Raw genomic sequence first — 15,000 nt, forward strand, 5'->3', positions numbered from 1 at the left:
GAAAGAGTGAAAAAGAGAGACGGAGAAAGAGAGACGGAGAAAGAGAGAGAGACAGAGAAAGAGTAAGAGAACCGAGAAAGAGAGAGAGACATGAGAAAGATAGAGGAGAACAGCACAGAGGAGAGAGAGAGAGACAGAAAAAGGCAAGTGAAAGAAAGGAGGAGAGAAGAGAGAGAGAGAGAGAAGAGAGAAGAGAGAGAGAGAGAGAGAGAGAGAGAGAGAGAGAGAGAGGGGTGGAGGTGAGTGAGTGGACACAATAACCCAAACATGCTGAAATTGACAATGAGTGAAAAAAATTATAACTATGAACATATAAATATATAAACACGGATGAGAGCATAGCAGTCTGGATGATGGAAAACCCAAGCTACGACTTCTGACATATTCTTAAGTATGTTAATAACGCTCCTCCCCCTCACCCCCCTCCTCCTCACTCTTCTACTATTCTTCTTCTTCTCCTCTCCCCCCTCCTCCTTCTCATGCTCATTCTCTTTCTCGTTTCCTTTCCCTTTCCTTTTCCCTTCCCCTTCCCCTTCTCCTCTTCCTTATCCTTTTCCTTTTCCTTTCCGTTCCCCTTCTCCACCTCCTCCTCTTCTTTTTCTCTGCAAAGCATGTCACAGACTGCTATTGGCCCCGAGGCAATTACCCTAAAGCAATTTCCTATAGGCCTAGACGATACTTCCTGACCGTGATTTAGAACAAGGTTTTTGCATCTTGCCGACATTCAACATTCTATCCTCCTTTTTACTCGCTTCGTCTTCCTTCAACTTGATCGGAACGATAAAGTGACAGAAGTCAAATACATTATCATGTGCGTCATCGTTGCTACAAATCTGTTTCCACCCTCCAACCATCCTTTCCACCTCCACCTGCCACCCTACCCCAATTACCATTACAGTCTTTTTTTTATATATATTTATAAAAATAAAAATTTTTTTAATTTTATATTTATTCTTTATTATTATCATTTTTAATTATAAAAATTTATAATTTTTTTATAAAAAAATATTTAAATTTTTTTAATTTTATTTAATTATATAAAATATTATATACTATATTTTATTTTTATCAAATTTTTATCAGGCCAGCCTTGTTTAATGAAGAATAATGCAAGAGTAAATTACACTGTGGAAGAAGGGCTTTTCCTGTCGGTGGAGCTTCGTCGCTTGGTTATGTTTGTCACTTCGAGAGAGAATTACATATAAGGGAGGGGGTAGGGAGAGGGGGGGAGTGGGAGAGGGAGTGAGGGAGGGAGGAAGGATAGAGGGAGAGTAGAGAAAAAAGTGGGGGGGGAGGGGAGGGGGGGGGGTAGAGATATAAATAGAGAGATAGAGAGAGAGAGAGAGAGAGAGAGAGAGAGAGAGAGAGAGAGAGAGAGAGAGAGAGTGAGAGAGAGAGAGTGAGAGAGAGAGAAGTGAGAGAGTGAGAGAGTGAGTGAGAGAGAAGAGGAAGAGATAGAGAGAGAGTGAGGAGAGAGAGAGAGGAGAGAGGAGAGAGAGAGAGAGAGGCGCGTCCTGGCGGCGCGATTTTATAGCTTCGCGTAGAAGGACCGACCGACCGCCTGAGATGAGAGGGAAGGAAGGAAGGGCGATCAGGGTGAGAAAGTTGTCATTCCCGCTACTTTGATTGATTTATATTTTGTTAGAGCATAACGCAAGAAAACACAGCTGACCCCGCCATACCGCCCCCGCTCCCGGGCTCTTAAAGCTCCCCCGCTCTCATCTTTTAGCACCTGCCATCTCGCCACGTTCCCTCTCCCCTATCTCGCGATCGAAGACCGCGAGGGCGAAACACTCAGCTGACCACCAGCACATCCAACACCAATAACCTCACGTAGCCTATAACATTTACTGACGTGCCGACCGCCGCCGCCTAACCGAAGCCACCGGAGTCCATTCGAAGCCCCCCGGTAGACCAATAGCTCTACAAACAACGCGAATGGCAAAATTAAACCCAGAAAAAAAAAATTGGCAAAATCGCTGAGGCTTACGTGTGAATGCGAGCGCGAGCGTGGGCGGCCGACCTTGCCCACCTACGCGGACTCAACCACGCACGAAAGTAACCCCCCCCACAAAAAAAAAAAATAAAAATAATAATAATAATAACAATAATCCTTGCATCGCTCAAGCATCACGTCTATGTACATATAAACCTTAGCCTCTGTACACATAACTATAAATAACGCGATGTAACGTAACGTAACACCTGACACAACCCACGAATAATCTGTCGGAATGAATTAGTCATCCCTTACATCGCGAAAAACATCCGCGTTGGAATGACGTAACGAGGCTTCGCAAATTACGTTCCACCTCCATTGTGACGGCATTTGGGCCGCAGGAACTGTTTGGACTAATAACAATGACCGAGAACTGTCATCAAATTTCACTGTTCCGGAATAAGGATTTTACAAAAGATCTCTTAAAGGAATTATAATATGGGGTGGTTTGAAAAGAAAATTGGCCTTTGCTTCCATTAAAATTCACCAAATAAAATTTTGAACTATATCCTATCACTGGTATTTCAAAAGAATATAATTAAACAAGACCTTTAAGAATATACAAAACGAAGAATGTTTGGAATGACTAAGAATAAATTTCCATCACAGAAATAACAACTAAAATAACAGCCAACTAATAAATGAAAGAATGAACGAATGAATAAATACATTCATTAAACATTCAACAATTAAAAAGAAATCATGATTGCATATCCAAAAGACAAGTTTAGCGGCGCTTATCATGGCAACGCGTAGGTCTCCTGTATGGCAGCTTCCGCCTCCCGGAATTGGCAACGCCATCGCCCGGCGCCACGCAGTGTAGAGACCGCGATATTTGCAGTTGATGTGAAATGAGATATGTGATAACCGATCGAAAGACTTTCCGAATCACTGCATCTTTAAATATGATATCAGGATTGATGAAGAAACAAGTATTTTTTTAAGTTCTTTTTTGGCATGACTGGAATTCGAAAACACCGTGACGAGAATACAAACTCACTATACGCAACTGAGAGAGAGAGAGAGAGAGAGAGAGAGAGAGAGAGAGAGAGAGAGAGAGAGAGAGAGAGAGAGAGAGAGAGAGAGAGAGAGAGAGAGAGAGAGGGGGGGGGGCACTTAACCACCCATAAACCCTTTGCACAATTCTATTTTTTCATTCAATCTTCGTGTTTTTCTCTTTCCATAATATCTTCTTTCCAGCTTCTCTCTGCTTTATAATTTTCTTTTAATCATTACGATTTCTCCAACGCCTCGGTCATTCTAATAACCTCATTTGCTATTGTTGAAAGCTGATTTTGACGCGTAATGTAAAAGACAAATTCCGTAAGGCGCTCCATACTAAATTTCGCCGCCACTGGTAGTTAATAGCTACTACAAAGAGCGAGTTTCAGCTGCATTTCTTTCTCCTTAAAAACTCTGTTTTCTTTTCTCTCTGTTTTCCCCCCCCCCCCCCCCTCTCTCTCTCTCTTCTCTCCTCTCTCTCTCTCTCCTCTCTCTCTCTCTCTCCTCTACTCTCCTCCCTCCACTCTCCTCCTCTCCCTCTCTCTCACTCGTCCCCCCTCATCTTCATCTCTCCTGCCTCCTGTCATCTCACTCTCCACATCTCAATCCTCCTCTCTCTCAACCTCGTCCCCCCTCTCCCTCTCCTACCCCTCAACCTCTCCTCCTCTCTCTCTCTTTCTTTCCCACTCTTTCCCTCTTTTCTCTTTTCCCTCTCCTCTCTCTTCCTTCCTTTTTCTCTCTTCTCTCCTCTCTCACTCCTCCTCCGTTCTCGTTTCTATTTTTCCCCCTCTATTCTTTTCTCTTCTCCTCTCCCTATACTCTATTTCTAAATCCTATTTTTCCTTCTTTTTTCGATTCCCTTCCCCCTCCCTGTGGCGTACTGGTGGCGCTTGTTTGTCCTCAAATTCGGGCGGAGAACGAAAACAAGGTTCATAGCCTGGAGCATGTCTTTAAATATTCATTACTTCAAATTTCCTTTTTTTACCGTAAAGGACGGCTTTATGATGGCGCGGAGTCGGAACAATGTACAACAGAAAGGCCCCTAGGCATTCCATAAACAATCAACAACAACCAAATATGTCGCTTAAATAACTTGTAAGGCCGCGGCTACAACGGGGAGTACATGGCGCGGGCTATGCTGAAGGTCAGTATTTGGGAAGCATTTCCTAGTGTGGCCTAAGGTGGTTTTACTTTCAAACTACCTGTATGTACCGATCTCTGCCTGATCTCGCAGTCCAATTATTCTATCATTATATCACTTTTTAATTCTATGAGGAATTGTTAAGTTCCTTTATACTCTGCTTCTGAATTTTAAAAAGTCGCGTACATTCGAAATAGTTCTCATTTATTCCTCTATTTCTAAAATCAAAGCTGTATGAAATTCACTTTATTCAAAAAGAGAAGAAAAGTTTACAAACTATAGAATGACAAACTAAATCTTACAAATAAAATAAAAGGAAAGAAAGTTACACGAGAGACGACCCACCACATCCTGCCAAAACCAAACCCTCTCTGCACGAAGCCACAAACCCGCGATATTCCCACCCACGCCAGACCTTCCCTGCAAAACAAATACATAAAATGAAGCTCCTCTATATTCCCCATATCACACTAGAGACAAATCCGCACTATAACACGACACGGTACATCCATAGGCACTATTTATCCCAATATACGCACAGCGACCGTCTTCTCCTCTCTGTTCAGCCGAGTGTGGCGGCTGGAGACTTCATCACACTCGCTACAGTTCACCTCACACTTTCACGCTGCCTGTCTGTCGCCGGATCTCACGCACTTGCATCGCCGTATTTGCATCGAATTCATTGCTCATAAGCTTTTTTTTTTCGCTGATCCTATTCTAAAACTTACTGCGACGTCTCAAGGTGGCTCATACGTTTCAGGATAGGATGGGTCACACCTATGTCTCCTGTGGCTTCTTTCTCCTTTCCTCACCCCTCTTCTTTCAAAATCCTCGGTTTATGTTTTTTAGGGTTTTTGGTTTGGTGTTGGGGCACTTTAGATGGAAATCGGTTGCGAAAGCCAGCATATGGATTTCATATCATGGAAGAGGGGATGGTTAATGTTCAGTGACACAGTTCACCTTTTTTTTAGTGTCCCTTAGAGGCCATCACACTACCCCTCGTGTCCTCAAATGCTAGGGAATGTAAAAACAACCTTTGTTCTTCTGTCTTAGGGATTACTTTTTCCTATGCAAATCCTGGTAATGGTAACTCATATCGACAACCAAAACTGACTTCTTACCACCAAAACGTAGCGAAAAGCACGAATACCCTTGGTTCTCAATACTTTGTTTACACACCTTCAGTATACCTGTGGGAACACCTGTGGGCAGCGTCCTTACTACTTGTCGAGTTTGCAACACACGTATATTTCTGAATTTTGTTTCGTTGCTTTTCAAAGTTCACTTCTCATTTTCAAAATTCAACACGGAATCCCATTGATAGTAGACAATATTTTTCGGTATTCATGTGGCGTTACATAAACTGCAGTCGTAGTTTATTAGCGAAAAATACTTCCGTGATGGCTAATGAGAGCCCGCAGCCTGTGGCATCGGATGCGCAGTCGACCGCGCGCAGGAAGGTGCCAGCTTTGCGAATTTAAGGACAATTTTTGGATTTAAAATACCAACAGTGTCTCCATGAGGATGAATCGTCATGAAGCAATGAATAAACTTCAGAGTCACGACCCCTATACACTGACATAACCGAACGATTAACTGAAACAGACACTTCTCGAAGAAGTCGCCGGAGCTCAGGGTCTCTGAGAGGTGCGCGATAATCCTTAAAATCTGCCGACGTCCGACCGCCTCGTCTCGCCCATTTCCTCCCCCCGGACGATGGAGCTTCTAAGGTAAGTGCAGGCGAGGGTGCAGGCAGCGCAGAGGCCGAGGGAGAATGGCCAGGAACCGGTTTTACTCGGTGTCTGTCGCCTTCAGAGCGGGGAAAAGGCGTTTTGTTTCGCCTGTGCCTAGATGCCAGATTGCCACACCCTTTCTTGAGGTTTTGCCATAATAGGTGCATCGTGGATTTTAAGTTTTCCGCCAATAAATTTATGCTCATTCCATACATTCTTCACGCCTCATCTATTTCATAACCTAGAAGTGTTTCATCGATGTATACTGCCCGGTACAAGAATCCACACACATACACAAAAAAAAAAAAAAAAAAATACGAAAAAAATTGCTTAATAACACGTGAACGAACGTATAAATAGAGTAGATCCCTCGCGACGAACTTAACCTTCACTCCCTGGCTCTCCCTTGTCATCTGTGCTCGTGACAGTGAACATGTGTGCATTCTGTTTTAGTTGTGTGAATCTCTTCGAATTTTTTTCAATTTATTTTTTTTTTTTATTTTTATTTTTTTTTTATTTTTTTATTTTTTTTTTTTTTTTTTTTTATTTTATTATTTTATTATTTTTTATTTTTTATTTATAATTTTTTATTAAATTAAGGGTTTGAGGAACCTCTTCGCTTATGCATTCGCTAATTTACGTGGAATCTCTAAAATTCCACTCCCTTCGAAATTCATTTGATCATGACTTTATTCTTCCTTTCTTTCTTTCCCTTTATTTAACTTTGATCATATGACATTATGGGGATTTAAAAAGTCGTCATTTAGAGATTAGTTTTCGATAATTGGAGAAGAAAATTTATAAATACAGGAGTAGTAGGAGGAAGCGTTTAAGAAACGGGAACACCTGTTAATTAATGAGTCAGGGCGTCATGCGCTCGGACAAATAAGGCTTGTCGACGCGGCCCTCCGGTCACTCTCGCTCGCTCGCTCACTTTCTGCTGCTCGCTCTCGGCTCTCTGTTGTTTTTCCTTTTTTTTCTGTACGTTTCTTTTTGTTCCTTTTCTTCTTTCTTTTACCTCTTTTTTTCCTTCTCGATTTCTTTCTCTCTCTCTCTCCCCTCCTCTCCTCGCTCTCCTCTCCTCTCTCTCCCTCCTCTTCTCTCTCTCTCCTCAACTCTCCTCCACCTCACTCTCTCTCTCCTCTCTCCTCTCTCTCTCACTCCGTCTCTCTCTCCTTCTCTCCTCTCTTCTCTCTCTTTCTCTCTCTCCCCCTCTCTCCCCTCCCCACTCCCCCCCTCTCCCACATATCCCCTTCACCTCCCTCCTCCCTCCCCTGCCCCCCCCTCCTCCCTCTCTCGCCTCTCTCTCTCTCTCTCGCCTTCTCTCTCTCCTCTCTCTCTCTCTCCTCTCTCTCTGCTCTCTCTTCTCACCCTCTCTCCCTCTCTCCTCTCTCCCTCACTCCCTCACGTCCCTCACGTCCCTCACCTCCCTCACATCCCTCTCATCTCCCTTCTCGCTCCTTCCTCCTCTCATCTCTCTCTCCCTCTCTTCTCTCCCCTCTCTCCCTCTCTTCAACCGCTCATCTTTCCCTCTCAATATATAAATACACACAGTATATATGAAATTTTATATATATATATATATATATATATCTATCTATATATAATACACATATACACAAAATATTATATTATTCGCCTTAAGAGGAAATCGTGAATTGTTTCGATACGTCACGATTTATTTTGTTACTGTGGATGTATTCTTTTTCATCTTAGTGTACACGTTTATCTTTGTCTATGCAATTTGTCAAAAAAAAAAAAAAAAAAAAAAAAAAAAAAAAAAAAATATAAATATATACACAAAACACAGTGTATATATATATTATATATCGCGCCGCGCGTACACACATGCACACACACACACACACGACAACAACAACACTAGACCACAACAAACCACAACCCAACAACACACAGAACACACTAACAACACACAACACACAACACCAAACCAAAACACATCACAAGAGACGACATCCCAAACACATACACAAACACATAACACGTGTATGTACCCGCGGAAAAAAAAACGGAACGGAAACACTTTACATTCACTTTTCTCGAACAAAACACTTTCTTTTTTCTAAAAAAACTACTTTTCCTTCCTTTCCCCCCTACTAGAAACAAATTTTCTTTTCCTTTTCCCCGAACAGAAAACACTTTCTGCTGAATGTCTATGAATATCAACATTATTTTTTCTTTCCTCTTCCTCTCCGGCGCAACAAAAGCCTGAGAAGCCAAGAAAAGAGCCGCCGCCCCAGAAAGCCCCGCGGAAAAAAGCCGCGGGGCCGCCTAAGAAAAGAAAAGCCCCGAGCCGCCTCACATTGGACAACCAATCAATCAAATCCCCTTCTCAAGGAATCAATAGCAGGCATTACCACTCAGACACAGCCACAACCAACCAATCAGCAGGCTTTCTTGTGTAACACAGATATTGCGGGAGTTTGAGAGGGAGGGAGGAGAGGAGTGGGGAGGGAGGGAGACGGGAAGGGAGAGGGAAATGGAAGGGGAGAAGGGGAGGGAGAAGAGAGAGAGGAAGTGGGAGAGGAAGAGGGAGAAGGAGTGGGAAAGGAAGAGGGAGAGGTAGTTGGAGATGGAGAGAGAGAGGGAGGGAGAGCGAGGGAAATATATCAGATAGTTTTCCCAGACTGTCAACATAGTATAAAGTTTGGTGAACAGGCAGTTAACATTCACATATATATATATATGCGTGTTTGGCACTTGTGTAAGACCAGAGGAATGCATACAATGCACGCCTTGTATTACGTGCGTTCGTGCCTGAGTACGTGTGCATGTGCACGTGCGCTTGCATGTGCTTACGACAACGCACGCAATCACCCCTCCCCCCCCACACACACACCCTGACACGCGATCTCCCCCTCCCTCCTGCCGTCCCGCGAGGCGCCGCGCAGAAGGTGCAGATGTCCCTCCCTCGAAATCCTGCGTCAAACAAATGATCGGATAAAGCAGGCACGTCAGCCCTCGCTGCCGCGCACTGATTGGATAATGGATAATGGGCGGGGCAGACAGCGGCAGCCACGTGGCGCTGATCCAGTTTATCCAGCTAAGGACGGAAGGGAAGCGACCTCGCCGATGCCTCCCTCCCTTGCTTGCTTCCTTTCCTTCCTTCCTTCCTTCCTTCCTTGCTTGCTTGCGTGCGACGTCAACGCGATGCCCGAACGTCGGATTTGTTTGCTTCCGGGAGGAACGATTAGGTCGAGAGAGAACTGCGACGTCTTTTGATATCTGAAGTATCTTAAATCCAATCGTAAATAGGGGGGTTGACTGATCCTCCCATCTAAGAATCACACGTAAACAGACGAATTTGCCTCGCTTGCCGCCGACCTACTTTCGCGAAACGACGCCAAAAGTTGACGTATGAAATATGATGTCCCTTTTTAGCACTGTTTTTTTTTTCTATAACGTAAGATAATATAGATCTAATGTTTAATGGTTAAGGCAAGTAAATATGCGAGACAAAACAAAGATCTGAACGAAGGGGAAAGTCGATTTTTTAAAACAAGACGTGCATGTCAGCCATGAATAAATTGCGAATATGTGTGGATTCCTAACGGGAAACGTAATAAAAATAAATTCCAAGAAACACATTTTATATTCTTCCCATTAAACTCTAAAACAAGAAAACCACCTAAAACTTACAAAACTAAAACCAACTTAAAACTACATAAAACATAAAACTAACCAACAAAACCAAACTAATTTTTTTATTTCTCCCATAAAACTAAACATCAAAAAACTCCACTTAAAAACTACTCAAAACTCACACAACATATAACAAAAACAAACTTCTCACTAACAAGACTTACTCACTGCTGACTCGGCAAACATAGACTACTCTTTATCTAATATCATTATTATTCACTTTTTTTCATTTTCAAAATGAACAACACACACATTTTGTTATTTTTACTTTTTGTTTCTTATTTCTTTCTTTTTCTACAACTTTTTTTTTACTTTTTTCACCACCTTTATTTTTTTTTCCTTATCTCCTTTCTTTTTTTATCTTAGGTTTTTTTTTCATTTTCACTGTTACTTTTTTCTTTTCTTTTTTTATGAAAACACTTTTCTTCACTTTTTTCTTTTACTTTTTTTTTTCCTTTCTTTTTCTCCCTTCATTCAACACCTTATTTATCTTTTTTCTTTTTTTTCTTTTTTTTTTTTTTTCAACAACTCGTTTTCTCTCTCGACTTTTCCTTTTTTTGTTTCTTCCCTATAAAAACTGCGTCTTCGAGAGAAAAAAAACCGGAACTAAGACGTAGCTTCCTTCCCGGAAAGGAAACGCAGACTCGCCTAAACCTGCGTATGACACAGACACTACGACCGCAGGCATGCAAGCAGCAGTGCGCATGACGGCAAAGGCATCCATCCCCTTTGCACAGGTGTAATTTCCTGCCCCCCCTCCCTCCCTCCAGACAGGTAGGTGCCTTACCTCGCCGTAAGTGTTGAGGGATAACTGTCACGAATATTTTCCTTGCTTCTCTCGACAGCAGACGCCGCGATCCTTCCCCTGTCACCGTCGATGCAACACTGGGTAACGAACGGTAGTTTACCCCGGGGAGGGAGAGAGGGGAGGAGGGGAGGGGAAGGGTAAGAGTGGTAAGAGGGTGACCTGACCGCGGACACGATTCAAGCTTTTGGTTTTGTGTTTTTTAACTTACTCACTCGACTCTCCCTCCCCATCTCCCACTTCTCTCCCTCTACGTTCTCCCTCTTCTGGCTCCCTCCTCTCCTTCTCTTCTCGCTCTCCTCTTTCCTCCCTCTCCTTCCCTCACTCTCCCTCTCCCTCTCCTCTCGCCTCTCCTCTCCCCACACCCACTCTCTCTCTTCTCTTCTTTCCTTCCTCTCTCCCCTCTCCCACACTACTTCTCTCTCCCTCTCTCCTATCCCTCTGTCCCCTCTCACTCCCCTCTCGCCCCTCTCTTCCTCACCCTCTCGTCCGGTCTCCCATCCTCTCTGCTCTCCTCTCCTCCTCCCTCTCTCCCTCGTCTTCCCCTCTACCTCCCTCTCCCGTCCCTCTCCCTCCCTCTTCCCCTCTGCTCCCCTCTCTCTCCCGCTCTCTCCTCTTCACCACCCTCTCTCTTTCTCTCTCCTCTCTCTATCCCTCTCTTCCTCCTCCCTCTCTCCCTCCCTTCTCTCTCCTCCCTCATCTCTGCTGCACCTCTCTCTTCCCCCTCTCCTGCCCTCTCCCGTCTCTCTCTTTCTCCTCCTCTCTCCCTCAGTCTTCGACTCTTCTTCCCCTCCTCCCTTCTCTGCCTCTCCACTCTCTTCCTTCTCCACTCTCCCTCCTCTCCCTCTCTTTTCATCTCGTCTCTCATCTCCACTCCCTCTCTCTCCGTCCTCCCTCTCTCCATCTCTCCTCTTACCTTTCTTTCCTTCTCCGCTCCCTCCCTCACTCCCTCTCCCTCTCCCCTCTGCGCACCCCTCTCCCTCTCTCTCTCTCTTCTCCTCTCTCTCTCTCTGCTCACTCCCTCTTTCTCTCTCTCTCTCTCCCTCTCCCTCTCTCCCTCCTCCTCTCTCACTCCTCCCTCGCCCCCCCCCTCTCTCCTACCCCATCTCCTCCCTTCCTCGTCCCTCCGCACCCTTCAACCTCTTCTCATCATCTCCTCTCTCCACTCTCCTCCCCCGTCGCCTCTCTCGTCCCTCTCTCCTCTCCCCTCTCATCTCTCTCTCTCTCCTCCTCTCCTCCCTCCTATCTCCTCTCTCTCTTCCTCTCACTCCCTCTCTCTCTCCCCTCTCTCCCCCCCTCCCGCTCTCCTCTCTCTCTCCTCTCCTCCTCTCTCCGTCTTCTCTCTCCCCCATCTCTCCCTCTCTCCTCTATCACACTCTCCCCCCTGCCCCCCCCCTTCCTCCCCCGCCCCCCCCCCCTCACTCTCTCTCTCTCTCTCTCTCTCTCTCTCTCTCTCTCTCTCTCTCTCTCTCTCTCTCTCTCTCTCTCTCTCTCTCTCTCTCTCCATCTCTCTATCTCTTCCTTTCTCACTACACACTCAAATATGTTTATGATTTATATGTTATTTGTTTTTTTGTTTTATTTTGTTTTTTGACAAATTAAAGATATCAGCTATTGTAACATTGTAGTAGCGCTCGAAGATGTGAAAGACGAGAGATAGAGACGGACTGACAGACAAACAGAGAGAGAAAGGGAGGGCAGGATGCAACAAAAGGAACCAGTTGGTTGATTGTTTCCTTAATGGATTTATTGACACTGAAATGCCATTCTTACAATTACGCACTAATTACCTCCCTGCCCTGCTGTAATGATTATAATAACTCACAGTCAAGTTATGCAGCGGAGACTTAGAGCAAATGAACTTGGGTTGCAGCCTTAATCGAGCCTCAGTGACAAAATGTCAATGCTTCCTTGAATGGCCAGTGTCGAGCTGAAGTGACTTCACATCTTCACCTCTATTGTTCGTCTGTGATATATATGTATGTGATATTTTCATGTATGTCTAGTCTCACGTACACCGTATTTGTGCACATGTATGTATGTATGTGTGTGGGTGTGCGTCATTCTAAGCAACATTTAAGTGTCACCTGCAAGCGGTGTTAGTCTCAGCAAGAGCAATTAAAGGCTGTGATAATGGTAAGTGAGGTGGTATGCGGTCTTAATGGCGAGAGCGTGGCTGACATAAACTGTTGTATCGTCACTTTCTATGGTTTGGGCGTGTTAAGTGAGTTATTATTGTCTGCTATTATTAAATATTACCCGTAGGTGTTACTGAAAGAGAGAGAGAAAACTGTTATGCAGGTGATGTGATATATGTGCATGATTTGAACAGTTGTTGTATTACTGTTACGGTGACCTAGGCTATGCCAAGCAGTGTGTTGGCAAGTATGATCGCGCATCCTTTAAAACATAGCAGCAGACGCTTTAAATACAGGTTTGTTTTATCCTTATTCGTATAACCTAGTTGAGAGGTTTTAATGACGTAAATTCATCAACTGGACATGATTGGTAGTGGTATGAAAATTATAATATTTGTGATCTTTCTGTCTGTATGCAAATCGACTGTGAAGGAGGGTTGATGTCTGTGGCCATCCTGACAGAAGAGACACGTGTTAATGTTGACCTTTGAGAGACGAAGTGTGGGGCAAGAAGAGGACGAGACACTGCACCGTGACAATTATATGTTGAGAAAGAAAATGGATTAATTGAGCTCTGATGGCAAACTATGGAAAAGGCAAGGTTAAGGGAAATACGTGAGAAAGGGGGATATATAGACAAATATAAAAAGGGAGGAGGAGAGGAAAAGAGAAAGTAAGTAAGAGTAAGAGAAAGAAAGGGAACGAGGGGGGGGGGGGGGTTATTTAGACGGAACTGGAGAGGGAAGCGAGGGGCAGAGGGGCACACAGACAAAGATAAAGACAGGAAGAGCGAGAGCGAAATAATGTGCCTAGAATGAAGTGAGATGGCAGGGTTTAATTGGCTATAAACCAGATAACAAGGAGTGGTATAGTGCGTGTTATTAAGAGTGGCAAAATGCAAGAGTTACTCCTCCAGTGACCCAAAGTTTTCTATGAAAGTGTTTAAAAGTTTCCTTATAAGATTTTTTTTTAAACGTATACAGATATTTTGTGGATCCGTGAACACTGTCTTAGAACATTTTCTATTAATCTTTAGGGAAATATATTCACATGACTTCGTGTTCTGTTAACCGCCAAAGTACTTTACTTTTATTACAATATTACTATCACTAATAATATCAATATTATGTTTGTTGCCTATATTCTTACTATTATTATTATTACCATTTTCCATTTACATTATTAGTATTATCATCATTACTATCATTACCATTTTCTATATTTATGTAGTGAATGTTGTTATTACATCATAAGCACTGCTCATGATGCAGGGCTACTCCCCTGGCGCCCGAAGCCGGACCTTGCGAGAGGTGCAGCGGGACCCCGGGCTCCAGGCGAAGAGCAGAACGAAATGAAATGAAGGTCCGGGCGGTGGATTCCCGAGAGTGTTACTAGTGCTGTTAATAACATGCACTAACTTTATTATCAGTATCATTGTATTTTTTTGTTTATATCAGTGTTTTGTTTATGTCTGTATCATTTGTTTGTTCAAACAGCAGCAAGCAAGAATAACAAGTTTATTCATGACAATTACAAGAGTAGACAAAGTTGTGCATAATAAGTCGACAAACTCTGTAAAGGTCACATGAAGGTGTGCGCGGCCAAAGCTTAAACCGTCTTCTATAATATCAGCATCGATATGTTCTCGTATATGCACTCTATCTCTTGATTGCATTAACGTGGAGATATCGACACCGATGAAAGCTGAAATTAATCAAATATTTAACAAACGAAACTGAGACCTTCCGGGCCCTCTACCGCCGGGCCCTCTTGGCGGCGTGGCTGGGGCTCCGCCGCGCGTACTCCGCCACGTGCGCGACGCCCCAGGGCCCCGCCACGTGCAGGTTGGCGCCGCTGACGTTGGCGTTGATGTGCGTGTTGTGGAGCTCGGCCACCTGCGAGGAGCAGGCGGCGGCGCCGTCGCCCGTGCTGCTCAGCTTGCCGACCCAGTACTCGTTGCCGGGCAGCGAGTTGCCGTCCCACGCGTAGCTCACCACCAGAGTCGTGCCCGCCGGCACGGGGTCGTGCAGGGCGCGGCGCGAGAAGTGGATGGTGACGTCCGTGCCCGGGAACCGCTGGCCGTCGCGCACGCCCTGGCACACCTCGGCGCCGATCCAGCTGAAGTCCACGTGCGCCACCCGCGCCGTGCTCGGCGCCGCCTGCAGCGCCTCCCCCCACGCGTCCACGAACATCGCGTCCTGGTCCTTGGAGGCGCGCCACACGCCCAACCCGAGGCCCACCACGTGCACGTAGGCCTTGAGCCCCTCGGCCGCCGCCCGCGCCCCGGCCTCCGCCAGGAGCACCTCCGCCGTCAGACGCATCCGCGCCTTGTACACGCCCACGTTCAGGAGCATGTTCTTGCTGACGCGGAGGAAGCCCTCGTCTCGCGCGCCCGCGTCGCTCCACGTTGGCAGCGCCCGCCCCCACATGCGCGCCCACAGGGCCTGCAGCTGCGACGGCGCCGCCCGCCCGCCGTAGCCTTTGGCCTCCGTGTTCTGCGTGGGCGTGACGAGGCAGTC

General features: G+C 45.2%; 3 protein-coding genes across 8 annotated transcripts in view; 1 reads left to right on the top strand and 2 right to left on the bottom strand.

The window, feature by feature from the left end:
• LOC125040526 overlaps positions 1 to 10,428 on the bottom strand; it is a 23,651-nt gene extending 13,223 nt beyond the window's left edge. The window contains exon 1 of one of the 5 annotated variants that reach the window (XM_047635092.1): positions 10,326 to 10,428. The gene's annotated coding sequence lies outside the window, so the exon portion shown is untranslated. Of the gene's footprint in view, positions 1 to 4,681; positions 4,819 to 5,263; positions 5,690 to 10,325 lie in introns of those variants that run through there. The other 4 variants (XM_047635095.1, XM_047635093.1, XM_047635091.1 and 1 more) reach the window with 4 other exon arrangements.
• The window catches only part of LOC125040524, a 22,085-nt gene continuing 11,150 nt past the window's right edge, over positions 4,066 to 15,000 (top strand). Inside the window, exon 1 of one of the 2 annotated variants that reach the window (XM_047635088.1) lies at positions 4,066 to 4,145. The gene's annotated coding sequence lies outside the window, so the exon portion shown is untranslated. Of the gene's footprint in view, positions 4,146 to 10,164; positions 10,313 to 15,000 lie in introns of those variants that run through there. The other variant, XM_047635089.1, reaches the window with a different exon arrangement.
• Positions 14,236 to 15,000, bottom strand: part of LOC125040484 — a 1,638-nt gene continuing 873 nt past the window's right edge. The window contains exon 3 of the mRNA XM_047635037.1: positions 14,236 to 15,000. This exon is cut by the window's right edge and continues 361 nt beyond it. Coding sequence (XP_047490993.1) covers positions 14,236 to 15,000 — 765 coding nt within the window.

This window comes from Penaeus chinensis, chromosome 29 (genome assembly GCF_019202785.1).
Source record: "Penaeus chinensis breed Huanghai No. 1 chromosome 29, ASM1920278v2, whole genome shotgun sequence".
In the NCBI taxonomy this organism is placed as follows: Eukaryota; Metazoa; Arthropoda; class Malacostraca; order Decapoda; family Penaeidae; genus Penaeus; species Penaeus chinensis.